This window comes from Corvus kubaryi, unplaced genomic scaffold, assembly GCF_017639235.1.
Source record: "Corvus kubaryi isolate FWS band 111438036 unplaced genomic scaffold, C.kubaryi_AGA036_p1.0 137, whole genome shotgun sequence".
Taxonomy (NCBI): domain Eukaryota; kingdom Metazoa; phylum Chordata; class Aves; order Passeriformes; family Corvidae; genus Corvus; species Corvus kubaryi.
This window is the reverse complement of record NW_024580671.1, coordinates 21,657,411-21,684,317: the sequence shown is the minus strand read 5'-3', so window position 1 is coordinate 21,684,317 and position 26,907 is coordinate 21,657,411. Positions and strand designations below refer to the sequence as shown.

The 26,907-nt window shown below is 37.3% G+C and overlaps 1 protein-coding gene across 10 annotated transcripts; it reads left to right on the top strand.

The window, feature by feature from the left end:
• Positions 1–41: 41 nt before the first annotated feature.
• On the top strand, positions 42–26,907 carry IQUB (IQ motif and ubiquitin domain containing). 10 transcript variants are annotated; one of them, XM_042018162.1, is made up of 13 exons: positions 42–442; positions 2,623–3,732; positions 4,674–4,942; positions 5,772–5,909; positions 6,017–6,192; positions 6,434–6,589; positions 8,438–8,648; positions 12,374–12,549; positions 16,767–16,937; positions 18,380–18,556; positions 19,893–20,141; positions 20,563–20,748; positions 22,937–23,268. In XM_042018162.1, the coding sequence occupies exons 3-13, from the start codon at positions 4,708–4,710 to the stop codon at positions 23,096–23,098; spliced, it is 2,037 nt and encodes a 678-aa protein (XP_041874096.1). In that variant the 5' UTR covers positions 42–442; positions 2,623–3,732; positions 4,674–4,707; the 3' UTR covers positions 23,099–23,268. The 10 variants fall into 10 exon arrangements, with proteins under 10 accessions (XP_041874096.1, XP_041874102.1, XP_041874101.1 ...); XM_042018167.1 differs by lacking the exons at positions 42–442; positions 4,674–4,942 and having other exon boundaries at positions 1,105–2,757; positions 3,575–3,732; XM_042018161.1 differs by lacking the exon at positions 42–442 and having other exon boundaries at positions 1,106–3,732.

Below are 26,907 nucleotides of genomic sequence, written 5' to 3'. Positions count from 1 at the left end.
AGAAAATTCTTTCTGGCATTTCTACAACCTTTGGTTTATTTAATTTTTTGTATTTTAACAGGGTATTTGTGCCTTATGCTGAGTTATTTTTATAATCTGTATTTGTAAGTTAAAAATACAGACATTGCAGGCCACTTGAAATCAAAATCCAAGCTGAAGAAAATATGATGACTTTGTCCCACCTCTGGTTGTGTATTTTTGGTTACCCCCTGACAGGGTCTTCATGGCCATGCAGATACTGTGATGAGGGATCTAATGCTTCCCAAAAATAACAGGTTTTTAGGTTTCAGCTGAATCCCTGTCCTGAACTGGCTGACCTTGCTGCCCACATAACTAAACACTATTTCTGACTTGCGGGAGGTACTGGGAAGATTGGAGAGGTGAGGGGGAGAAAGAAGACTACTACTCAAAAGTGATGGCAGCACTGGTTTCTTGTTAGCAGGTAGGTTACCATACTTGGCGTAACACGTGTGGCACAGGCTTTAGTACTGGGATCCCACAAAGTCTTCGTGTAGACTTGTATTGGTGTATTGTTGATTCACATCGTGAGTGTTAAGTGTTGCAGTAAATGGGGTGACATCAAGCTGGCTACTGGTCACTAGTTGGGTCCCACAGGGCTCCATCTTAGGCCCAGTGCTCTTCAATACCTTCATTAATGACTTAGGTGCAGGACAGGAAGGCATACTAAGTAAGTTTGCCAATGACACTACTTTGAGAGGAGCTGTTGGCTCCCTCGAGGCAGAGAGGCCTTTCAGAGAGACCTCAACAGGTTAGAGAGATGGGCAATCACCGACAATATGAAGTTAAAGAGAGACAAGTGCTGGATTCTGCACCTGGGATGGGGCAACCCTGGATATGCGGACAGATTGAGGAATGATACACTGGAAAGCAGAGCTGTAGAAAGGGACCTGGGGGTCCTGGCCAGTGGCAAGTTGAATTTGAGTCAGCAGTGCCCTGGCAGCCAGGAGGGCCAACCCTGTCCTGGGGTGCATCAGGCACAGCATGGCCAGCTGGGCAAGGGAGGGGATTGTCCCACTCTGCTCTGCACTGGGGCAGCCTCATGGTGAGTGCTGGGGGCAGTTTTGGGTGCCACAAGAAAGAAAGAGCTTTTAGAGTGTCCAGAGGAGGGCAGGGAAGATGGTGAAGGGCCTTGAGGGGAAGCCGTACGAGGAGTGACTGAGCCTGTTCAGTCTGGAGCAGAAGAGACTTGAGGGGAGACCTCATTGTGGTCTTCAACATTCTCAACAAGGGGAAGTGGAAGAGCAGGGACTCATCTCTGGTGACCAGTGACAGGACCCAAGGGAACAGCATGAAGCTGTATCAGGAGAGGTCTAGGTTTGCTATTTCAAGAAGGTTTTTCAGAGGGTAGTTGAGCACTGAGATTAGCTCAGTTGGTTAAAACATGGGGCTAATCACACCAAGGATGTGGGTTCAGTCCCTGGATGGGCCATTCATTTCAGAGCTGGACTTGATGATCCTTGCAGGTCCTTTTCAATTCAGAATATTCTGTGATCTGGGAACTCAGGATATGCTATGATTCTTTTGAAAGCTTTTGTTCAGAGATTTAAGCTTATAAATCCCAATTAAAATATCCTAACTAGATCTAAGGGTACTGTGCAGGTTTGCCTTTACTGATGTTTTTTTCAAGACCATTAGTAACATTCCTGCAAGTTTAAAGACAGGAATATAGCTACATCACAAAAATCTGCAGTTTAATAAGCATTTATACATGAACTACTTACATCACACAACGTACTTGGTCATAGCTGTTTTTTCATAGTTTTTAGGCCTATACATTTACCTGTGACATCATTATTATAAATTATTAATTACAGATTTATATTCTATTTCTTGCAAATGGTATTGGAGTAGGTCAATAGAAGAGAAAAACAGTATTCCCAGGGAATTCACTCCAGAAACGTTTTTTTCATATTTAGCATTGGGGTTTTTTTTCCCCCAACTATTATTACAACAATTACAGAAATTTTTAGATTTTGAAAATTGAAAAAGCGTGAAATACTTTGTTTCATTGTTTGGTTTTGAAGGATTTTTCAGTCTTGACGAGGGTAGAAGCTGGTGTTTACCTAAGTAAAACCACTAGATGGCATTCCAGAAGAGGATTTCGATAAAGTTAACAAACACAATTTTCACATGAGAAATATTAAGGGATTACAGACTTGAATGAGGGCCAGTGCTGTCACATGAGTAATGCAAATCAGTGGATTTAGGTAATAAGTATTGAGCTGACCTGAGAGGAATCAAAACAAATAAAAAAACCCCGAAGTCTAGTATGAATGATACTGGCATGAAATACTGGAGGGGGGAAGGAAAGTTGCCAGAATATGGTAGCAACTACTGGAATTCCTTCTACTCTTCCATAACAGACATTTGCTGAACTCTTATTTTTCAGTTATTTTCTCCACTTCTAAAGATGTATTTGTCATGTGATTTAAAACAGCTCTCCTATAAGCTCATTAATTGTGCTCCAGGGGAGAGGAAGGTTTTTTTCTTGGCCCACTGCTGCTGAAATTCGATACATGGCCTTTAAAATTGAGTTTCACTGATAAAAGCATACTCTTATCTTCTCCCTTTCACAAATGCACATCTGTGTCCTCCATACAGATCCTAATTTATTCCAAGAGGAATATGCTAGCAAGGCATAATTTGAAGGCTGACTAATGATTTTGCTTGATTTTTCTCCTTTAATTGTTGGAAATACATGATGATGCAAAGGATTTTATCATCTGTAGTAATATGGTAAGGTAAATCATTGCAAGCTTTAGAGTTAACAAACTTTAGATCTTTATGAGATCATCTGCTTGAAGTCATGGGAGTAAAAAATTATTTTATCTGCAAGGATGGGACGTGTTAGAGACAGAGCCTGTTACACCAGAAAAACAACTTTCCCATTGCCAGAGCAGAGCAAGTACTGAGGTTTTTGTCATTCCGAACCTGCCATCTGTGCTGCTTAACCTATCCTGAGTGGCTGTGTTCTGAACCCGAAACCAAAACCAATAGGACATGAGTGAAAGCTGCTTTTTATTATTATTTTAATATTCAAAGCTTATATGCTGTTGCAATGATTCTTCATTTTTTTTATCTAATGAAACTTGGAAATGAGTTTGAATGTTAATCGACTATTTAACAGTGACAAAGTGACACAAATGACAGTATCTTTCTATAGGATTAATGGTGATCCTATTCTGGGAGTTCAAACCCCGTGTTAGAAAAAAACAGCATTAGCAGTGGTAATGGGAAATTTCTGTTGTTTTGATGTGAAACAGGCCCATGATCAAGTGCCTAACAATGTCTTGGAAACATGGTAACAGTGACCATGGCACACAATTACTGAGAATCCATATAAATTCAATGCCTGCTGAAATGGTTTTTTCAGGATTCTCCTGGAATTGCAACACAGAACTTGTGTATTTCACGTCTGAAAGTTGTGTGACTGTGTCCCCTCAGTTTTCTTGTAGCATGCTGAAACATTTGCAGGAGTTGGCACCTCAAACACCAGGAAATTCAATTTCATACGGTTTTCATTCTCATCTGCCTTTTAATTTCCACTTAACAGCCTCAGTCCTCACAGCACAGAACCTCCAGGGAGCAGCACTATTCGGCACAACCCATGGCATGGGTACGCACTGCCACACAGCTCGGAAGTGACCGTGTGTGGTACGAGGGCTGGCAACACTCACAACACCCTTTCTCGATATCCAACAGTTCTGGGGGGTTAGTACAACTTCTGCTACTATCTACAGTATACGGATATAAGGAAAAACAGTGTTTTCATACACTAGGGCCGCTGTGGGCTGGTAAGAGCTCATCATCGCCCTGCTCAGGGTCACAGCGTAGGCACGGCCACTGCGGGTGTGCCAGCACTGGGGCCGCTCCAGGCCGCCAGCACGGGTTCGTGCAGCTGCTGTGGGGCTGGAAGGAACCAGGGGCGTTGCTCATCCTTCAGCGCCGCTTCCCTTTCCCTCCCCTCCCGGCCCTTCCCGTCCCTGGTGCGTTTCCCGTCAGCGCAGCGCGGCCCGGCCCCCGCTCCCCACTGCGCACGCTCGCGCCGCCCGGGCCGGTTGCCGTGGCTACCGCGCCGCCGCCGGGGCGAGCAGTGCCCGCCCGGAGCGCGGCCGGGCCGCGAGGTGCCGCGGGGGCGGGAGGGTGCGCGGGTCCCAGCCTTGCGCCGAGCGGCGGCCGCAGTCCGGCCCCGGTGCGCACCGTGCCAGGGGCCGCCCCTGCGGTTTGGCACCACCGGCAGCCGGGCTCCCGCCGGCACCTGCGTCCCGGGTCGTGCGGGTTTGGTTGTGGTTTTTTATGTTCAGGAGCGTGGGCTTAGGACTCTTCCAGCCTGCGTCATTTCGGTGCCAGCCCGGAAAACCGTAAAGGTCTGCTGTGTCTGGGTAATGACCCCTTGGACCATCCTGTTCTATAGGCAGAGAACGAGAGGTAAAAAGAACTGTGCTGGCTACCTGCCTTGGAGTATTACGTTTGGTAAACACCAGCCAGAAGTGCTTTCTGTTTGGTGCAAGCAAAGGTCTCATGCTGTTCTCAATAGGCCTTTTGGGAATAGATACAGGAAAAGCTTTTCAGGACAGTAAGTTACTCACAATTCTAGTAGTAGAAATGTTTCAGTATGCAAGTTTTAATAGATCCTGTGATTATTCTTGCAGAAAGGTTAAAAGCGTGCAACTGATGCTTTAGGAAATGGAAGATGCATCAGATAGTGGCTTTGAAGTTGTTACATCAGAAGGGTCAGGTGCAGAGCAATCACCGGCATTCTCACAAGAAAAAGCTCCAGTTAGCACATCACCTGAGATCACATCTCCTGTTAACAATGAGAATTACTGTACTTTATCTGAAATAAGAAATTCAGAAAGGGAAGAACAAACTTCTCAAAATTCAGTACTAACAGAGAATACAGCAAATGGGACAGAGACAGGTAAAGAAGTTGTTAAAATGTTGGGCAGTAGTGTTTTAAAGAGGTATTTTTTCAACTTGGTTATAGCTTGTTGCAACCTTAGACACCCTCATTCTGTTTATGCTTGCTGGGATTTGGTCCTGAAGTAACTTTTTAAATTCTCATATAAATCATACTCTAAAGGTAAGAAATGTATTCTTTATCTCAGGCTGTACTAGTAATTTATAGATGGCATTTTAAAGAATGATTGTTATTTCCAGAAATGTGTATGAGTAGGTATACATATTTTGCATGTGCATTTAAATTAACAGTTCAGACTACATCACAGAAATCACCTTACTATTTTACTTTTCTTAGATTCCCCTGTAGCTTACCTGCCACCCTTCTTTATCCGTGTCTTTCTCCTGCAGTTCCCCAAAAGCTCCATGATTTCCTACACCTGTTCCTGAGTGTTTTGAGTGTCTTCGGTCACTTCCTCTTCCCAATACAGGACCCCGTTTCCTTAGTTCTTCAGAGCAGAGGCAGCATATCCTGTTCAGCACATGAGCACAGTGAATGACAGTTCCTAGTGGGGACCTGCTGACTACCTTCCTCTTGGCTGGGTTGCACTTGGATGCTCTCATACTGAGTGGCTGGCTAGGAATGTCTTTAGTGACATTACATTAGATATCTCCTTTAAAATTGTATGAAAATACTATTTCAGCTTTCAAATAGACTGTCTTTCCAGCTGAAAAAACTATGATTATGCTGTGTTGCAGTGCTATAATAAAATCACCCTGGGGTAAACTTGAATGAGTTACTTAGTTGTTTTGAGAAGCTTCTCAGGAATGAATTTTGGTTTTATTTTTAGCAAGCATGATTGAGGATAATGAAACACTTAGGAAGACTGATGAAACTGTCCAGTCTGAAAATCTGGAACATTTTCCCAGAGAAGTCATTCAACAGGATTACCACATGCCTGATGTCATAACTGTCAGAGTACAAACAGGTAAATGCTGGTTTTGCACATGTATCGATACATATATAATTATGGTCTAGTCTAGGTGTGTTACTGAAAGAAACAATATTTCTATTTTGGAACTTCCATTTTAACAGATTCGGATTCATTTCAAGAAGTAGTTGTAAAAATTGAAAGACGTACCTATAATAAACCTTTTCTGGGTGGATTTAGGAACATGTCAACAGGAGTGGAATTTCATAATGCAGGATCACAAACAAAACCCAAAAGACGACCTGACAAAGGAATTCAGTTATTTTGTAAGGAAACACAGGTAAAGGCTTTGTAGTGTCTTTTTAGGATGTTGTTTTTGCCAAATGGAATAGACTGCTTACACTATTTCTGATAGGAAAGAGGAAGTAAATCCAAAATAAACGTGCAAATGAAAGTATTTAGTGGACAAATATCATTAGTCTTGTGATTTTTATTACAATTAGCTAATTTTGCCACTTACTGTAATGAGGAAAAAATCTCTGTGTATTTTGTTCTAATCTAACATGCATTTTTTTCCCCAGACAGTTGTGGAAAAAAATAAGCAACAACAAACAAGAAATACAACATCGACACAGATGACTAAAATTGGCCTTTATGTATCAAACATGACTGACAAACTAATAACTCCTGGAAAGTATTTTACAGCAGAGGAATACCATAAACGTAGACTTGAAGCAGTAAGTCCTTATCTGTTTGAAACTCTCTGTAAAGCAATGTATTGTGAAGGTTATCTGAATATTTAATGCATGTTCAGAGTGTTCAAAGATTTAATTTAAAAGGGAACTGTAAAATGTCTTCTTATGCTCATCTTTTGTAATCTTTCAGATAAAGGGGAAGTGTGTGTTTGCTCTGTGGTTCTAGTGACATTTGATACCTTGCAATCTCTTAAATATTAAGAATTCTGAATTTATTGTTTTCTGTCTTACAGTGACAGTTAAGTTTCCATGTGGAGCATTAAGGATTGAAACAGGCTTGTTCCTACAACAAAGATCCTCGTGATCTTTGTGGAAGAACCTAAGCTACACGCTTAATGTATGACCTGAAATAGAGAGAGTATTGGGTTAGGATTTGGGAGATCTGCATTCAGCTGTTGAGTTTTGTGTTCTTTGTCTGTTTGGTTGGGTTTTTTTATCAGACTTGGCAGGTTACCTTGGGCAAACTGATCCGTTTTGGATTCTGTTCAAGCTCCCTGCTTTGACACTAAGGTAGAAATGGGCTGTTCAAACACAGGCAATGGGTCTGTGGGGTTTTCTGGTACACTGAGTTGCCTCATGAAGGTAATTCAGGTTATAGATTCTGCATATTCATTGTGCAGAGGATGCCATTGAGGCATTTCACATTGCTTTTTTGGAAACCATGTATTCCATGGCTGCACAGCTAACTCAAGTATGCCCTAAATGGCGTTAGGTGAGGCACTGCTTTGTAAATGCTCTAGTTATTAATTTGATTGCTGGAAATAGTCTGAATCCAACTGGATGGAGAAACAGTTGATTACCCAAGTGTCTAAGTAGAATAATTGTATTAGTAATTGTATTGGCATGGTTGGCAAGATCTTTGAAATTTTCTGGGTAGACGTTTCCTGTAAGAACTTCTTAAATCAGTCATCTTTAGCTGACGGCAATGAGCATCTTGTAGAAATGGAACCCAAGCAGGGAATCATTTCCTCAGGACTGTCTTTAGTGACACTTACTGAAATCTGTAGTGTATCTATTGGTAATTTATCATGCACAGTAGAGAGATGTCAGCTTGGTGTTGGTTCATGTTGATGGATTTGCACAGTGCAGTATAGGTCCATACTGAAATACTATTTGAAGGCATATTCAAGAGAAGTTTTAGATTAAGATATTACCAGAGACAGTGAAACTGTATTAGTATGATTTTCTCCTTGATAGCTTTCAATGCTGAACAATGCTTAGTATCTCATGGTATTGATCTGACTAAACTGCTTGTAGTTCAAGTGCTAACTCAGCCAGCAGAAGGTGAGGCTTGGGAAGGTAGCTGATTTAATTTTCTTTTTTCATTTCTGTCATAACAGCATTAGTAATTTCACTTTCATTATTTGTTCATAAATAAAATGCAGTTGATTTTGTGTTGATTTTTGTATCTAGAAATTTAAAAGAAATTTTGCAAATGTGTCTACATTCCCACTATGTAAATTGGTAGTAAGATAAGGAAAAGAAGAAAAGCAGTACATGGCAAAAGACATTTTTAAGAGGAGATTTGAAAAAGAAAAATGGGTATTTAAATATAGTTTATATTTTGATTTGATTATTTGAACCTAGTTTATTCACTGTACTCACTGGTTAAACTCCTGCAGTTACATAACTGAGTAATCATACTAGTGCTTAAACTACTAGTACATTACTGATTTTGTAACACTTAAATTAGTTTCACTACAAGACAAATCTTAGAAAATGTAGTTAGGGAGCTGGAGAACAGAACAGTTAAGAATAAGATACTATGCTACAAAATACTATGCTGTTTTGTTTTAAATTCATGATTCTTTGGTATTGTATCACATATAGGTAATAGTATTACAGAAATATTTCCGTCGTTGGCATGCTATAAATTTAGCACAAAATCTGATGGAACAAAAGAGGTTAAGGCTGGCACGGGAGGCACAAGAAGAATTACAGAAAAAAAGGGAGAAAGAAGAAAAATTGAGAAGGGAATATGAGAAAAAACTGAACCCTAAAACAAAAGAAGACTTTGAGCTACTGTACCATGACTTGGAATGTAAGTTTTCTTAACGGGAAATCCTTAAAGCAACAAAATAGTACCGTTTATTTAAAACAAACTTACATTTTTAATAGATATTTCCATGATTTTTTTTTTCACTTAGAGTGGAATTTGTTTCATTTTAAAATAATTATTTTACTTTCATGTGTTACTAGAAACAGAAAAAAGGCTTTGATGCTCTGTAAGCACTGTTCAGCAATAACTAAACATCCCTGTGTCATCTACATCCAGCACCTTACAAGCTACTATGAGGAGAAATTAACTCTAGCCCAGCGAAAACTAGTACACCTTTTTTGGAAAAAGCTGGCTTGTAGAATAGTGCTATTTGGCAGTTTTATTAACATTTTTTATTTATGTCTAAAGTTAAGGTCAGCTAGAAGAACAAAAAGGGTGTTTTTTAGATCAGAGTTACTTTGATTTTTTACTCTACGTTTAGGACACTGAAAACAATTCTGTGAAGAAATTAGTATTAAGATCCATAATTCATAATTTGCTATAAACTTTTTTATAATGGATTAAATTTTTGCACAGAATTTTACAACATATGACAGAAGTTACTCCTTTTGTCTTAGTTGTCTTCTACTGATGCTTTTTCTCCTTTCTAGTTCATTCCATGTTTCCCAAAACTGTGTTGTCAAAATTTTAAAAATCTCTTAGGAGTTCTGCAGGACATTCAGAAAGTCATACATTTCCTATTCTTGGAGTAGATGATGTCTAATACAGGCAAGCACCTCTAAACTTTTCCAGAAAAATAATGTGAATACTGCAGATAATTGGCATAAAACCTTACAGGAAACTAATGGTGCAAATTAACAAAAAAACTTAAGAGTTTGGAAAAATAAAAACAGTCAAAAGCTATGGACTCATACGAGCATATAAAGAAACAGCAAGACAAATTTTGGTTTTTCACAATATCTCTTTTAAAGCCAGAGGTTTGTACTGCGACTTGTAACAACTCCTTTGTTGTCTAGGCTACAGTGCTGTATGGTCTAGCTCTTTTGTAGTTTGGCTATTTTTGTCCCTGTAGCAGAACTGACCTAATGGATTACCTACTTCATTGCAAAGCCACCTGCCCCAACTTAAACCATCTCAGCTCTTTCTTCAGTGGTAAACTGAGCATAAATTTGGTGGCATGTGTTATTCATAGAGCTTAGGATCACGATTCAAGAATTCCCAAGTTATACACTAATCTTTTAATGCTGTCATACTTTGTGTGGCATTGAAAAAATCGCTTTGTCTGAATTAATAAATGATTTATAAATATCACTGTTTGTGACAAATGTAAAAATTATTGCTTGTCTTGAACTTTGCAGTTGTTGGAATGGTATCTTCATGAGATTTGTGGTTTGTTTAGGGTTGTTTAACCCCCTCTTTTTCTTTGTAGATAGTTTGCTTTTCACTTCCCAAGAATCAAGCCCTTTTAAAGGTGTATCTAAATAATCAAAAGCCAAGGTACTCAGTATTTTTTTCCTTGCCACTTATGAGAAGTCTTACTATTTGGCATCTGATTTCCTGCAATATTTTCTTCAAGAAGGTGTTTCCAGACTAATGTGCTATTGGATGTATGATCCACTTCTTTTTTTTTTTTCTTTTTAAGTATGAGGAGTCTTACTTGCAATAAAAACAACCAAGTACATATAAGCTATGGAAGAGTGCTGATCTCCATGATACTTTTAGAGTTGAAACTTATGGTTATGCAAGTGTCTCTTACTTAATTTAATGACTTTGGATTCACAAATAATAAAACTTTCAGCTAAGCATGTTCAGGAATTTCATATCTAGGCAACCTGAAAAAAACATGCACCACTTCAAAACAGAACGAATTCCAGTATTTGAGGGTTTTTTAATATTTTGTTAAATATAATGGTCTGGTATCAATCTCACTATTTAGTTTTTGTTAACTGATGTTGAGTAGTTGCTGCTCTACGTGGAGATTTGCAGTCATGCTCTTTTTTTTAATAAAGCTTAATGATTCTAGGAAGTTGAGGATTTTTTCCTACCTGCATCTGAAACAACTTTACATTCTTATAGTGCCAACAGTTTACACAAGCTAAATCATTGTGACAGTAATAAAATTGAGCGTATTGTCCTCCAGGGATCTGTGAAGGTTATTGCTGCAATCACAACAGGGTTACTATTACAGGGTCAGCCAGTACAAGCAATTCCTGGTGGTACCAAAGCTTGTCTGTGCCTATATAGTGCAAATGAGATCTATCTGTATATTCAGCATGTCTGCATAGGTATTTATTATTTATTTGAAAAGTATGAACTATTTTATTCTATAAAAACCAGAATAAAAATTGTAATGAGTAATAAGTAAAATCCCTGCCTATAGAACAGATAATCTAAGAGGAGTGTTTTAACTTGGTTGCATGTATAAAGGGAATCAAGAGGTGAGTATCTGTGTGAGTGACAGCTTCTTCATTTCTGAAAGTATAAAAGTGCTTACTCTACTTACTGGCTCCACCTTAGAAGTTGCTGCCCCCTTCAGGCATAATAAAGCTTCATGTAAATTAATTCTACATAATTATGTTGTTTGCTGAATTGACTTTATTTAAAAAATATATTTTGGGGTTCTCAGAACTTGTCAGACAAATGTCATATTACAGCTTGGAGAGCCTTAAGGAAATGAATTGAAATATTTTAAAATGGAAAACATAAGTTATTGTAGATAAGAAGCCACAGGCAGAAAATAAGCCTTCCTCCTTTCCCTCCTCCTGCTTCTAATCTTACCAGATCCAGCATGTTACAGGCTTTTTCAGTGCATCACATATTGGATTGTTTTCTTTTATGCTGGGTTTTGCTTTTGCCTAACTGTTCTGCAATGATAACAACACTTCGAGGTATTAATCAGGAACGTTGAAGTTTTGGATCTTACAAAATTTCCTACAAAACTCCAGAGGTATTTGAACTGAATCAGACTCTTCAGAGAAGCCAAAAATTGTTACAGGATATGCAAAGGCAGTAAACACAGTTTGATTTTACAAACAGACTTCTCTAAAGCCATGTAGTCTGTGTACGGGCAGCGTAAGTGTCGGGGTCAGATTCTTACACAGCATGTACTGATCCATGTGCTGCCCTCATGACCATCCTGTGGCTTCTTCTGTGGCCACTTTCTCCCACTTGGAGGGTTATGTTGTAGAAGAGTAAAAAGAGCGTAAGGCAATGACTGTCTAGTTATTAATGTATATTCATCTGCCTTGGATGGCAAAAGGTGATACCACTGCAATATCCAGTGTAAGACCTGGAGTGCTAAATGTGACTGTCAGTCAAGTTTTATCTCGGTTTTGGAGGACTTCAAGCTTCTTTAGATTCTACTAATTTATGCAGGGAGAAGCAGTAATATTCTCAGCACGGAGTACTAGTGGTACCACAGTTAAGAAGCAGCCATTTCATCACACATTTCCACAGGAGCTAAATTCTTTTTCTCACATAGAGCTCCTTTTTCTCCTACTCATCCTTAATTTTGGAGTACAAATTGGCAGTCTGGAATTGATGTACACACACATACTCTCACAGAACATCTGTATAATTTACATTCCTTTCTAGGCCATCTCACATGTATTGAAAATAACCATAACAATCAATGGCCTAAAATGGAAACTGGCTTTTAGTGAATATTGAAGGAAAAGTCAATTATATTGTTTCTTATTTAAATATGAAAGCAGAAGTTTTGCTGGAAATTGTCTTGTAAAAAATACCCCAAATATTTGTATCTGCAGTGTGGATGCAGGAGGAGACTGCACGAATTAACAGAACTCTCAGTGGAGCTGAAAGGAAGGCAGCACTTTGTGCGCTTCTGGAAGAAGAGACAGAGCTCATTGCCTGCATTGGGATGCACAAACTAAATGCCAATGTGGAGAATCAACAAAAAGCAATACTGCAACTTCTGGGTAAGGTCAGTAATTAGGCTGATCATAAAGAATACCAAAGTACAGGAACACAAAATACACTTGCAAAGTACAAAAAGTAACTTTCGTGGTTTTTAACAGTTAATTATGTGAATGCTAGTTTTATAAATATCCAAATTATGTTGTTGTTCATGTCAATACAATTCAGTAGATTTCTTTTTCCAAGCTGAGAATTTCATAGCTCTCAGACTGACTGAAGGTTGAACAGTGCATCATTAAGACTGTTAACTATAAAAATATAAACAATAAATATAATAAATTATAATAGTATAAATATGTTATCCTTCAGGAATAAATTAAATCTGTCATTAATTTCCCAACTGAGCATAGGCCTCTGGTCATTGTATGTCTGTCTTTAAAGAAAGCATTTATTCTGTTTTCATTTATAAAGAAGAATTTGAATCTGATGTTGAACTCAGTTATTGAATCACTAACTTTAGTTCCCTTAGAACTTCACCTTGAGATTTCATTCTTTTATAATCTTGAGGATGATATCTAAGGTAAGTGTTGTTCAGTCGTTACTAAAAAAATAAGCATTTCTTCATTCACAAAGATGATTTTAAATGACATTAAATTCAATGGTATCTTAATGTAAAATACAAAAAACCTTGTCCTTTTAGGTAGACATCCACTAACTGGAAAAAAGTAATAGATTATTTTCTGTTTTCAAAGTATGTGACATGATTGTGAAAAGAAATACTGCAACAGAAATGATCTTTAGCTAATTTTTTTATTATTATTTTAAAATTTTGACTATTAAGTGCTCAAAAGTAAAAATGGCAGTTTTGTCCAAAAGAGGTTTTTTTCATTATTTTTATTACTGGTGCAGGGGAACCATACTGTAAGTGTGAATTGATAAAATCTATTACATTTCTAATTATGAACAAATTGCTTATCTGAAATGTTGGTGGAACTATTACCACATTTATCGCTGTGGTGTGATTGTTTTATGTTTTACTGCTTTCATGAATGAAAATCCCCAGAAAACTAAATAATTAGGAATATTTTCAGAGCCTTGAATCATTCCTATGTTTAATGTTTGCTTCTATTACTTACAATCTATTCTGTTATCTTGTAAGAAAAAGAAGCTTAGAACAGTCAAAGCAAATATATTTCTCTCTTAACTGACTGTCATTACTTCTCCCATGAGGATGATTTCCAATGTCCTACCCTGAACAGATTACTTCCAGCACATATTCTGACAAACTGTACAATTCTCTTACATCTAAAATCAGGAGCAAAGTACGAGAATTCTCAGTGACAGCTGATGTTTAGAGATTCAGGAGATGCATCAGAGACAACAGATATTCTGTCTTTCCAAACAGTGGACGTTTTTCTGAAGCAGTTAATACTAATTTATTTATTCCTATTTTAAATGTATACATTATGTTTTTCATGAAAGAGGCTGTATTCTTTTAACATTTAAAATCTAATAAGCTTCTGAACTAGTGTAACTTTTCATGGTTTTTTATCATGTCGGCTGTAGGATTTTGAGTGTTATTCTAAACTGTTGACATAGACAGCAGCCTAACTCAGAGGTAGAAAAAGTAACAATTTCTGCATTTTTTAAAAAGATAAAATAATTTTGTAAATCTCAAAATTAGATGGATGGTTTGCTATGACTGTAACAGTGCAATTTAAGCACTTTAAATGACAGTATGAAATTTGTTGAGTGCTTGATTAGGGATTATTTAGTTTTTTCTGCAATTTAAGCACTTTAAATGACACTATGAAATTTATTGTTGAGTGTTTGATTAGGGATTATTTAGTTTTTTTCTTGAACTTTGAGCTGGTAATGTTGATCTGGATACTTGCCAGTTAAAGCTGGAATAACATCTTTCACATCTGAAGACTGCAAGCTGCAGTGGCCAGTGTGGTATGAAACTTGCTTCTCCATGGAAACCTTTGTTCCCTTCTTTGCTACTTTAAGCATGTACCTCCACAGGCATGTGTGCTCTTACAAAGGTTGCTACTGGTTGTTTGTGCACTGTGTTCTAGGGGGTTCTTCTTTATGCTGAGCTCGTTGTTCTTCTGCATTTGTACTTTGGAGATGAAGTATTTGATTAAGCTTTTATGCAGCAATCGTATTTTCTTAAAGAAATTTGTGTAATTATTAACTGTCGCTCAGTTCATACCCTTCATGGTTTGTACTATTTCTGCACACATCCTATGGATTTTTCTTTATTTTACTTACCTTTTTCTCTCTGTCTGTGGCAGTGTGTTTCTCTCCTCAGGCACTCAGTTTAGTAGCCTTGCTTTCTGAAGTAATACAGATAACAGGGTTATTGTAAATTCCACAGCACTGCCAGCAGACTGAAAGACAAGAAAAAGCTGGCAGAAGATCTCAAAGTTTTAGTTTTTCACATGTCAGTATGGAGAACAGACAAACAGTCCTGAATCACAGAGGACTTGTGATTCCTTCTTTTTTCCATAAAAAGCTGCATTTTTTTTTTACATTTGGAAATGTTTTAATGTAACACCCAGCTATGATAAGGTAGTAAGAAAAAATACAGAAGTTGCGGATATATCTTCGAAGAATTAATTATAACACAATTGGTCTGTGTTAAGGGTCATTTGCAGAACAGGATACCAAGACTGCTTGCACATACTCGGTTTGCAAAGTTATCAGAAGAATCTAATTTTACTGACTATTTCCTAGGCTATACTCTGGCCATTGATTCTTCCTAGCATAAGCAAATGACCTTTCTGTGTTATTGTAAGTGATTTCATTGAAGAGGATCAAGTGTGGGTACTGAATTAACTACTACATGGAAAACAGCAGTTAGTGCCAGTCTAACATACAAAGGATCGACAGCATGATAGACAGCTTCTAAGTCGGTCTGAATTTTATTATTTGCAAAATTTCCCCTCGCGGGCGGCGGCTGTTTTGGGTTTTTTAGCTAATGTCTGGTTTTGCTATTGCATTTCTTAATTTTGGCTCTGAAATGTGACCTCTGGTTAACAGTATCTCCTTTAATTAGAGTTCTACCCCCCCAATAATGTAATTAAATATCAGTAATTTGGTGTTAAATCCTTTTAAAAATTATTTTGTCTTTATTTTCCCTACCTAACTTTATTTAAAAGTGAGGAAAAGTCTGTTTTGATTGTGGTGGTAACTAATCATTTCTCTTCTAGTTATTTAAAATTCTTGGTATTTTTATTACCTATCACCATAGCAAGCCTGTTTTGTCAAAATAATGATTGTCAATGCTGGGGTCATGTCCAGAAAACTACTAGGCATGTGAATGCTGCATGAAGGGTTGCTGTTGTTAGCTCACACTGAGACTGCAAGGTGAAGTCTGTGAGTGTTAGTGAACACTTAAGTTCCAAATATAGTGAAAGAGAATAATTAATACACAAAAAGAGGTTTCAAATACCTCTCCCCATTAAGAAAAGGAAATGGAATTAAGTAACGATGGGGAGAAGCTTTTGAAAACTCTTTTTCTATTGGAATTGGATACCTATCTCCTTATGTAACAGTGTGATTTGCAACCAAAACGAGTCTTCTGGAAAGAAGAGAATGGTTGGACTTTTCAGGCCCGGTGGCGCAGGTGACATCACGTAACCTCCTATTCTCTGGAAAAGTTAAAGATGAGCAAAGAGATAATTGAAGCATAAAGCATATGGCATGTGGTTAAGCTAGCAGACAAGAACCTAGGTGAAGTTTCTGATAAACTGTAAACACTTACCTTGCCCTAGCTCTAACAAAGCGTATTCCTTCTATCTGTCTCTGCAACTAGCATAAATAGAACAGTTCCCTGGAGACATTTTTTACTGCAGTAGACTTTAAGGTCTTAAATTTGCAATCTCTACACAGTCAACAGACCTATTGATTTTTACTGATATTTTGAAGGGATTTATTTCTGCAAAGCGAAATACAGAGCAAATGTATTCTAACACTACTGTCAGTAAATTCACTTTAAAGAAGTAGAGCATTTCCCTGTAGGAGAATATTATTTGCTTTTAATATCCTGTAAGTCGAAATGTTCATGACCCGTGGCTTTAAATAAAGTGAAAACCATTCATTACAATTGAATGCTTGCTTTGGTGGAAGAGGTGCAATATCAATATTGACAATAGAATTAGCCTTTTGCATTCACATTAAGTCCCTATTTGCTCTGATGAAACTTGATGTAACATAATGCAATTGTTCAGCTGGTGGTCAGATTTTAATAGCTCAGAGTTCTACAAATTGTTTCTGAAGTGTGCACAACCTAGGAGGTGGAAAGCATTTGATGGAAAAATCACTGAAATGGATACACAGAACACGCTCCGTGGCAAAGAACTACTTGAAATCTACCGCAGCATTAGCACAAAGGACATCCCAAAAGATGAGAGAACATCTGTGCTGTTAACACTCAAATGTACAGTGAAGGTAAGTTTCAGTTTTCTATTTATTTTTAGCTTGAAGCTGTACTTTCCAAAGATGCTGTCACTTAATTATGTTGACACACAAGCAATGCTCCTGCTGGCAGACAAGTGCCATGATGATGGGCTGGCAGCAAGACAGCGCCGTGTACTACCTGGTGTGAGAGTGTACTTTACATTCCAGACACACTCTAAATTCGCATTTCACTTTGTCATGTGCATATTTGTCTTCAAGTCATGTTAGAATTTTAACCCCATGATTTTAGACTTCTTTGTATATTAATACATAATACAATTTTAGTATTATTTATTTAATTTTAGTATTATTTTTTTAATATTATTTTAGTATTATTAGGTTTACTACTTAATAGCAACCTTATGAGAACCATGGCAGAGATGTATGTGGAGATTACCATTTATTTTTTCTCAGTTCCTTGAAATACCTGTTTAGAACCTTATCTATCTGTTGGTTTGGATTACCAGTTTTATGGGTTGCAAATACTGATTTTTTTCTGCTTCTCTTTGCCCCTCACTCCCTGCCCCCACTCTTGCTGCCAGTGTTCCCAATGAATTAGAAGTTGGTTGCATTTTTTTTAAGTCTTTTATATTGGTTTTATTTATTTATTCATGTACAAAAAGAATGAGTTTCAAGGTCCTCTCAGGATGATACTGTTGACATCAGCCTAGAATAGAATACTGCTTCCTGATCTTATTTAAACAAACAAACATCTTGCTGTTTGTTTTAGTAGTGCCAGTATTTGATTTAAAGTCACTATGGCATTGAGAGGACTTCTGGTTTATGATCTCTTGCCAATCTTAATACAAGTCAGTATTGCTGTAGTGAACAAGCAAATTTCTGTTACTAGCACTGTCTTTTACCTGAGAAATCACTGAACTCTTTCACCTCTTACGTCTCTCTCTCTGGCAAATCTCCTGCCAAGCATTTGAAATACTGAAGTGACTAACTTCCAGGCCTACTGTCAGAGTCCCCCATGCCTTTTTTGTGGTGGATTTTTTGTGTTTATTTGTGGTATTTTTTTTAAACCCATCCACATTACACCTTCAATCTCACAGCCAAAGGAAGCTTCTTAGGGAAGTAATTCCTTGGGTTTTTGAAGACTTAAAATTTTGCACTTGTTGTGTACCCCTGCTAAGCATCTTTTAGTGCTTCCAGGCTGCCAGTTCCTCACAGCTTTGGTATACATATACAGGCCCCTTAAAACAGAATCTGTAAGCATTCTCACTTTTGGAGTTCTTTACAGTTGTTTCATTGGAGATTGTTTCCCTGAGACACTAACGGGTTCTGTGAACACGTTCTTACATTAACTTACAGAGGTAGCAATGGTAACGGGCATAGAATCCATAGTTTGCTTTCATATCTGCATTGAATGATTTTGTTTGTTTGCTTCTTTATTGTTGTGGAGTTTATTTTCCTTTTTTTTTTTTCAGGAACATGAATGTAAATTAACACAGGAAATAGTGTCATTAATTGACAGGGAAATTGATCTTATGTCAAGAGAGGTGAAAGAATGCAACTTGGAAGGACTGAGGAAAAGAATTTGTACATTATTTCTTCAGTATATTAAAATTCCAGAGTGTAACCCTGAAGTTGCTGGGTTCCTTAAGGTATTATTCTTATTTTGCAGCCTTACATTGTGGCCATTGAATTAAGGAGAAGGGGAATGGAAAACATTGAAAGCTTTTTTATTTTACATTTTGCTGTAGAATTGGTGGAGGAGTTCCTCAAGAAGTAAAATATAGCAAGTATATAGGCTTCACAGAAATAAATAAATTTATTTAGTTATATTAGGAAGCATGGGGAATAGACATGGTTATAAGCACCTGACAAAGTGGCTGGTAGCACTAAAAGAGCCCAGGAGCTCTTGTGTCTGAAGTAACAACTCTGAAAGTTATAAATGGTAGATCTTATAGGATGGTATCAGCAAAGCAGTACCAATATACTGAGAGAGCAATTCATGTTTTTTCTACTGGTCAAGAGGCAGCATGCCATGCATCCAGAAAGGAAGAACATTGCCCATGACAATGTCTAGTGAGCTTGCACCTAAGCCTTCTGTTGTAGAATCAGTTGCTATTGTGTGCGAAGAAGATGTAGTTAGTTTTGTGTGATTGTTTTTCTTTTCTGACTACACATTACAAATAAAAATATGATTCAGTATCACATGTTGCTGCTTTAAGTAGCAATGTCTATTTTTCATCTATCAGAAGAGCATTCCTCATACAGTGGTCAGTGTTACCTCAGGAGCAGAGAACCTGTCAGATTTAGATGCAGATGTTAACTAACCATTAATTTTACACTAGGTTTATTAGCAGATGTATCATAGCAGAGACTAAAGATTATCAGACTGCTCAAACTGGTCCCTCTGCACAGACTATATTATATTCTTTCCAGAACCCATGAAGGAATATGGGGATGAGGAAGTCTCTGTCAAGTTCTGTTTATTTTCTTCCCGTGTTGTTTCTGGACATGTGGGTCTGATGATTTTGTATTCTTATGCCAAAATATCAATATGCCCATGATCTCAGAGTTTCATCTTTGACATAAAGGGCAGATTCTACATGAAAAATTAAATGCAAAGAATTTAGTTTCTGTTTTCTCTCTGTCGTCATCTTTCCAGAATAACTGACAATCTGCATACATAAAAGCACCAGGAAGAGCACTGGAACATAATGTTTAGGATCTTCATATAGCTTAAAAATGCATTGACTGATTTATATAACTGATTTTAACAAATGCAGTAAGAAAATAGAGTGACTTTTGGTATCCTATCTAAGAAAAATCACAACACTATTGGATATTTTAAAATAAATACTTCTAGCTTTTACATATTAAAATACTTGCATGAAGATATGGAAAACGTATCCTGACAGAGTTAGAGTGACATACAAGTAATACAAAGATACCTTGTGGTAAATTAACTCTTTTTTTTTTTTTAATTTTTAGGTTCCACAAAATCCCTTAAAGCTTTATAAAAATGTTTACTTCTGTCATAGCTGCGAAAATTACTTACCATATACTGAGTTTCCCATTCCTGCAAATTCCCGCACCATTGGCAGATGTCGCTCATGTTACCAGCTTGATAATGAGGCTCGGAAACGAGAAGCATATTTCAAGTACAGACTTATACTAGAAAATCTCAGAAAGTCTGAAGTTGATTATCAGGATGATACTAAAATTGTTTTCTTAGTTCAGGTACTGTTGGAAAGAGCATTGGTACTCACAGTAACCAGTGGCTTTGACTATATGTCCTTTATTTTGTGTATGTTGTTGATAGGTTGAGAAAAGGGCTAAAAGCTGCAACTTCTTCTTGTGATATGTGATGTTCCACACCATAAAGCAGCAGCCTTTAAACTCTTGAAGCATAGATGTACTTTCAGAGGTGGTTTGCAAGCTATATATCGCAAGAAATCTAGCTGACAGATCAAACAATCAGATGTTCCAACAGCTATGCTAAAAGTATATATGTATGTCAAAATGCTCTTTAGCCAAGTGATCATATGACATGTGCATAGACTTTCTTTTTTACCCAAAGCTTTATTTGGATTTTTACATGGGTGCAAGACTTGTAGAATGAAACACGCTTCTTCCTTTTTAACCCTGTCTTTCGTTTCAGCTTCCAGATATGCAGTACCTGATTGAGAACATATGGAACTCCCAGTCAGCTCTCAGTGCCTGCGGTGACCTGTATGAGTTGGTTATGATCAGGTGGGATAAGCAGCATGAGTGGTCTCCATGGAACACTATTCTCCTCACTAAAGAAGAGGCAGATGCACATCTTAAGCTGTGTAACCTTCAGAAGGTAAAATTCAGTGGGCTTAATTTTTTACATTATTTATGTTAAGTTTTAATAGAATCCTGTGACTAATTATGTTGGGCCAAATTTAGTCATTACACTTGTCCATGTTTAAATTGGCTCATTGTGACTGTTTAAATGATACAAGGCATCTGGCATGTACAGCTCATTCTGTGTACCTGAACTCTGTCTGGCCCCAATTCTCCCTCCTGAAATGCAAGAAGCTAAGTGGCCTCGTCCCTGCTGCCTGCTGAGAACAGTGCCACGCAGGTGCTCCTCAGAGCAGATCGGACAAGAGCTAGCCTGGATGAGAAGCACACTAAAGACTAACCACAAATACTGTGACAACTGCGTGCCTGTGCTCTTGCACATGCTCTGGACTCAACAGTTTCTGGTCTTCTAAATTTCTCATTAAATAGAAGAATGGTTCTTTGTCTAGAACATACCCATTTGTCATCATAAAATTGGTCACTAATTTCTTACATAGATGTCAGCTAAGTATCCCTTACAATGTAACCTTAGACATTGCAATTAAGCAGTAAAAACAGAATTTCTCTTCTGAATTCAAAACACTTAGGACTAGGTTAAACTCATCATCATAACTGTATTTTTACACCAATCCCCCCAAATTCCATATTTAAACATGGTAGTCTGTGAAATATCTCTCCACTTGATCATATATCAAGAGTATTTTTGTAAGGCATGGGGGAATCCTGAGTTGTGTTTGTCCTGCAGTTAATAATGGATTATTAAGCCTTTCAGCTCCAGGTTATTGATTTATGTAAGTAGTGATCTGCAGTCATTGTTGCCTAGTGTTCTTTTGTTCAGGGTGTTCTTAATTCAATTTTTAACTCTATATGTGTGCATCAGAAATGCAGCTTCAGCTGTTATGTATTGCCCTTCTTTTTGGAATTCTTAAGAGGATGTGATAACTAAACTGACAGAGCAAATTAATTGCTCTCTTTAAACATTTGCTTTATGGATGAAATACATCAGGGAATTCTAAAGGTGAAAGGAATTCTGCCATCCATTGTATTTTGTGTGTGATTGCCCAGCTTGTGTCTTCAAGCAGACATGTTTAACTGAGCTTTAGCTTTAGAAGGCAAAATCAGTTTCAAGCTGGAAATCCCTTTATTGACTTCTCTGACTCACTGTGAGTCAACAAGGCTATTCAGACCATCTGAATCTAGTGATGCTCCTCAGCATCCATAAATTTCTATTACCAGCATTATGGCAGGCAAAGATCCTGATTAAGCACTTCTCTGGTTTGATGCCATGAGTCTGGATGTCATAGTCAAAGAAATGCCATTAACTTAATTAGGTCCAGAGCTTCAGTGGATGGGGGAGCTAGGTCAAAACAGGTAAGCTACACAAGCCTACCTAAAAATCATGAGCTATTTTCGTTAGCTCTTGCAGCAAAAATAGAAGTAAACCAGCTGTAGTGAGGAGTCACCTTTCTTCACTGGTAATGACCAAATCTTTGTTTCAAAAAAAAAAAAAAAAAAGAATGTGAAATAAGGAAAATGAGGCAAAGATAGAATGTTGTAAGTTGAATCAAAGTTTCTCATTCACTGAAACAAAAAAGGCATCTCAAGACATTTATTTCATAGCAATTATTCATAATGATGGCTACAGCAACAGCAAAGGGTTTTTTCAACTAAATATTTTGGTTATTTATTCCATCATCCAAACTACTACTAATCACTAGGAATTTAGGAAAAATGTCACCACTGCATGCAAATGCTGACTGAAATACTTGGCTGCCATGATTAGTTGTAAATAATGACTCTGATTCTTATCAAGGAATGCCCCTACAGGCTTCATCTTGCAAATGTTGATATCTAAGCATTGTCTTACTTAATTTTCAAATGTAAGTACAAATGTCCTTACCTGAAAAAAAGAAATAAATAAGCTTTATCGTGAATGGATAAAAAACATTATTCTGGTTTTAAAACATGACTAATATTTCGTAAGGAGTAATTTCACTACTGGGCCATAAGATAGTAGTACAGAACTACAAAATATTTCATTATGTGTATATAAATAAATTATCTGCCTTAGTTTATTAAAGGGTCATTATTTATAATGTATAAAATATGTCAAAATGTTTATAATGTCTGACATATGAAGCAAAACACAGAGTTGTAGATATTTTAATTGAATTTATGGGATTTGAATTTATTTTTCTTTTCAGGCTTATGAAGCTCCATTTATTTACAAAATAAAACAAAAGCATATCTGGGCACAAAACTACTTTGCTCAGTTTCCGGCGATGTCATCATTTTTGCATAGAAGTAACAATCAGGCTAATGCAAATTCCTGCAAAAAACATAATTCTTCGAAGTTAAAGAAGTGAACTAAATTCCAAGGTTTTAAAGAAATACACTTTTTCATCAGTACCTTAATTGTATTACAGAGATCAGAATAAACTTCTGAGGATAAAATGATTTGATCTCAATCAGTTAATTTAACTGCATTTCAAGTTTTGTAACCTCATTTAAAACAAAAATAAAATGTTGTTAAAGAGCTTTGTAAATTCTCAATTTTTAGAGCAACGATTGTTTTTCTGTGTATTCCTGCATTGCTTGGAACATTCTGTCTGTAGTGTAATATTCCTGTTAGGCAAACTCTGTTAATTCTTTGTCACCCTTTAATTAGAAAATTAATACTATAGCACTGTATTGAATTAATTTTTCTTGTGTTAAGCACATAAGGCAGAAACCCCCTCAAACCATGGATTCATACAGAACAACAGAATAGATATACCTTTGCAGATATAGCTGCTTTGCCCTGCAAACATTTGTGCAAAAGAGTAACTTTACTTTTTGTAGCTCATCTTGATGTTCACAGTGGAACTGCCAGCATGTAATTATTGTATTCAATGTCTTGAAATTATTGTAATTATTATAATTTATCACTCATTATAATAAATTATAATGAGTATTATTTATCATATTTTGTAATACACATTTCAGACTGTTTGAAATATGTTTACTTTTGAGGAGTTTGTATTATTTGAAGAAGTAAATTCTCTCTATAGCTAAAAAAGTTTATGTTTTATCATAGTTACAGAGAAAAACATGATATGGTGTAAATTCAAAAATCCAAGAGAAAATTGCAAGGTTCTTCTTGAAACCTCTGTTACAGATGTGGTTTTGACCCAGCCTTTTGCTCTGACAAATGAAACTGTATAGGAAAAAGCAGTAGCATTTACAGAGAGAATAAGCACATATTTGGCACGAAACAACTGAAAACTGGATTGACTCCCTCAAAAGAATATGAACTGTAGAACCAGTACCTGGATGACCAGTGCATTTTAACATCAGTGGAACCTTTCCATTGATTTTACCATTAAATTGAGAATTTTAGTTTAATTAAATTCTGGATTTTAATTCAGTACTGAATTAAATTGTAGAATTACTTAATTGTAGAATTCTACTAATTGTAGAATTGCAGCACATGAGTATTCCAGTTGACTTATGTGCTTTCTGACATCTGAACCTTAGGATATGAATGGCTGCTAAGTCTGAACTTCCTCCAGTGATAAAAGGAGTTTTGAAGTAAATTATGGGTTGAATGGCAATGCGTCACATAGAACCTGCCTCTTTATACATTTGTTTCCTTTCTTTTTAAGCAGATTTTAAAAAATGTAATTTACAATTCCAGAAGGATGATTTAAATAAACAGTAAGGAAATAGTTCAAAAAATATGAAAAGGTAGTAGTCCATTGATTTCAATGCAATGCAGTGTTGGAGGTTTTTGGAATCCTAGAATCATTTCAGTTGCAAGGACCTTTAAAATCGAGCCCAACCATTAACCTGACACTGCCAAGTCCACCATTAAACCATGAATCTAAGTTCCATATCTACACGGCTTTTAAATACCTTCAGGGACGGTGACTCCACCACTCCCCTGGGCAGCCTCTTCCAATGCTTGACCACCCTTTCAGTGAAGAATTTTTTCCTATTATTCAACATAAATCTCCTCTGGTGCAACTTGAGGCCATCTCCTTCTGTTGCTCTAGACCCTTCACCAGCTTCACTGCCCTTCTCTGGACATGCTCCAGCACCTCCATCTCTTTCTTTAGTGAGGGGCCAAAAAACTGTATTCAAGGTGCAGTTTAATAGTGAACAGCATTTGAGGTGTGACCTCACCAGGGCCAAGTACAGAAGGACAATCACTTCCCTAGTCTTGCTGTCCACACTATTTCTGATAGGATGCCATTGGCCTTCTTGGCCACCTGGGCACACGCTGGCTCACGTTCAGACAGTCATCAGCCAGCACCCCCAGGTCCTTTTCCACTGGGCAGCTTTCCAGCCACTCTGCCCCCAGCCTGTAGTGCTGCCTGGAGTTGTTCCGACAAAAAGGCAGGACCCAGCACTTCACTTTGTTGATCTTCCTACATCTGGCTTCAGTCCATTGATCCAGCCTGTCCAGATCCCTCTGCAGAGCCTTCCTACCCTCTGTCAGATCAACACTCCTGCCCAGCCTGTTTGCAAACTGATGGAGGGTGCCCTTGATCCCCTCATCCAAATCATTGGTAAAGACATTTAACAGAACTGGCCCCAGTACTGAGCCCTGGGGAACACCACTGACTGTCTGCCAGCTGGATGTAAACTCCACTCGCCACCACCATTAGCTCTTTCCTGGCAGTGCTGTTTAGGCACACTGTGAAAATTTTGTGTAAATAGTTAAAAATTTGTGCTGGAATTACAGTGAGTTGGATGCTTGACTAATTATTTGGGACATGGCTTTCAACAAAATAAGTGCCTTGTAACTAATGTCATCCTTCAAATCAGTGTCCAAAAATGGCATTTGAAAGCATAGAAATGGAAAGTTTTAGGACATGTTGTATGGAAAGAGAGCTGTTGCAAGATAGAAAAAGTATTTTCAATACTTAGGATAGCTGAGGTATTTGTTAGGGCAAAGCCAAGTAAAACCAACATAACTGAAATAGTATGTATTTTTTTAAATGTATCATAATGGAAATTAGCATAAAACCCTTCATGTTAGTGGTCTTAAGCTGCTAATTTTGATTATTATAAATGTTTTGTTGATATTGTTACTGAATTTAAAACCAATTTTTTTTTACAGCTTTTTGTCCATAGCATTTATAACTGTACTGCATTTTGAGAAGGAATTAATTCTAAATTTTCTCTAATAGTTACTGTATTGATTCATCTCTATATGTAGCTTATATATGACATTTAAAAAGGTACTGGACAAGTATGAAGAATGAAAATGTTCTCTGTATCAGACAGTGAAGAATACTGGGAAAGCTAACTGAAAATATCAGAGTCAGAGTAAAAATACTCCATTTCTAGAAGAAGTAATTGCACTTTATCAGGAAAAGAAAACTGTTCAGCTAAAGGGTTAGACCTGCCTAAGTTTCTAATAAAACTGAGTAAATTCTTTAAAAGCACAGCTGATCATCTTTGCTTGTTAGAGTTACTCAATAGATGGTTTTAGAATCCGTTGGTAAAAGGGCCTTTTGGAGCGCAGAGCCTTCCAGGATAATGAGAACAAATGACTGCAAAGTGTCAGTACCTCTTCAAAGAACAGAATGTGAGGTGAAATCCTAACCTCCATTCACTTCTGATAAGTGGCTGAAGTGATAAGCTTATCAAGTCTCTTAAATCATAGCTTAGAGGTTGAGCTCATGAGGAATCCATACTCCTGAAACACTCCGGAAGGGCTGATGAGAGTTGCTGGGATTGACTCAGTTCTTTCCCAAAGACTCTCCCTCCCAGGTAAAGGGGATCAGCCCGTATGGTGTGTAAGGTTCCTTCTGCACTAGTAAACACACAAGGCCAATCAACAACTTCTCTTACTTCACAGGATTCTTGTGAGCAGGAGTTTTCGAGCATCAATCAAAATTTGCCTTCTCCCCACCTCCAAGACCACTGGCAATCCATTTCCAGAGGGAAAGGTTCTAGCTTTCTTCCCAGATGCACAAGTGATTAGTATGGTAATGTGCAAGGAAACACATGTGTTTTACCTCCCCTCTATCAAGAGGAAAATCCATGGTTTTTTCAGGATGTAAATTTCCCTATTTATATCTCAAAGGAGGAAGAACTCAGAGTAATTGTTTTCTCCACTTCCTTGCCGCAAAAATATGTCCAAATGAGCAAAGTATTAGGTCTCTTCATAGATAACAAAATTATT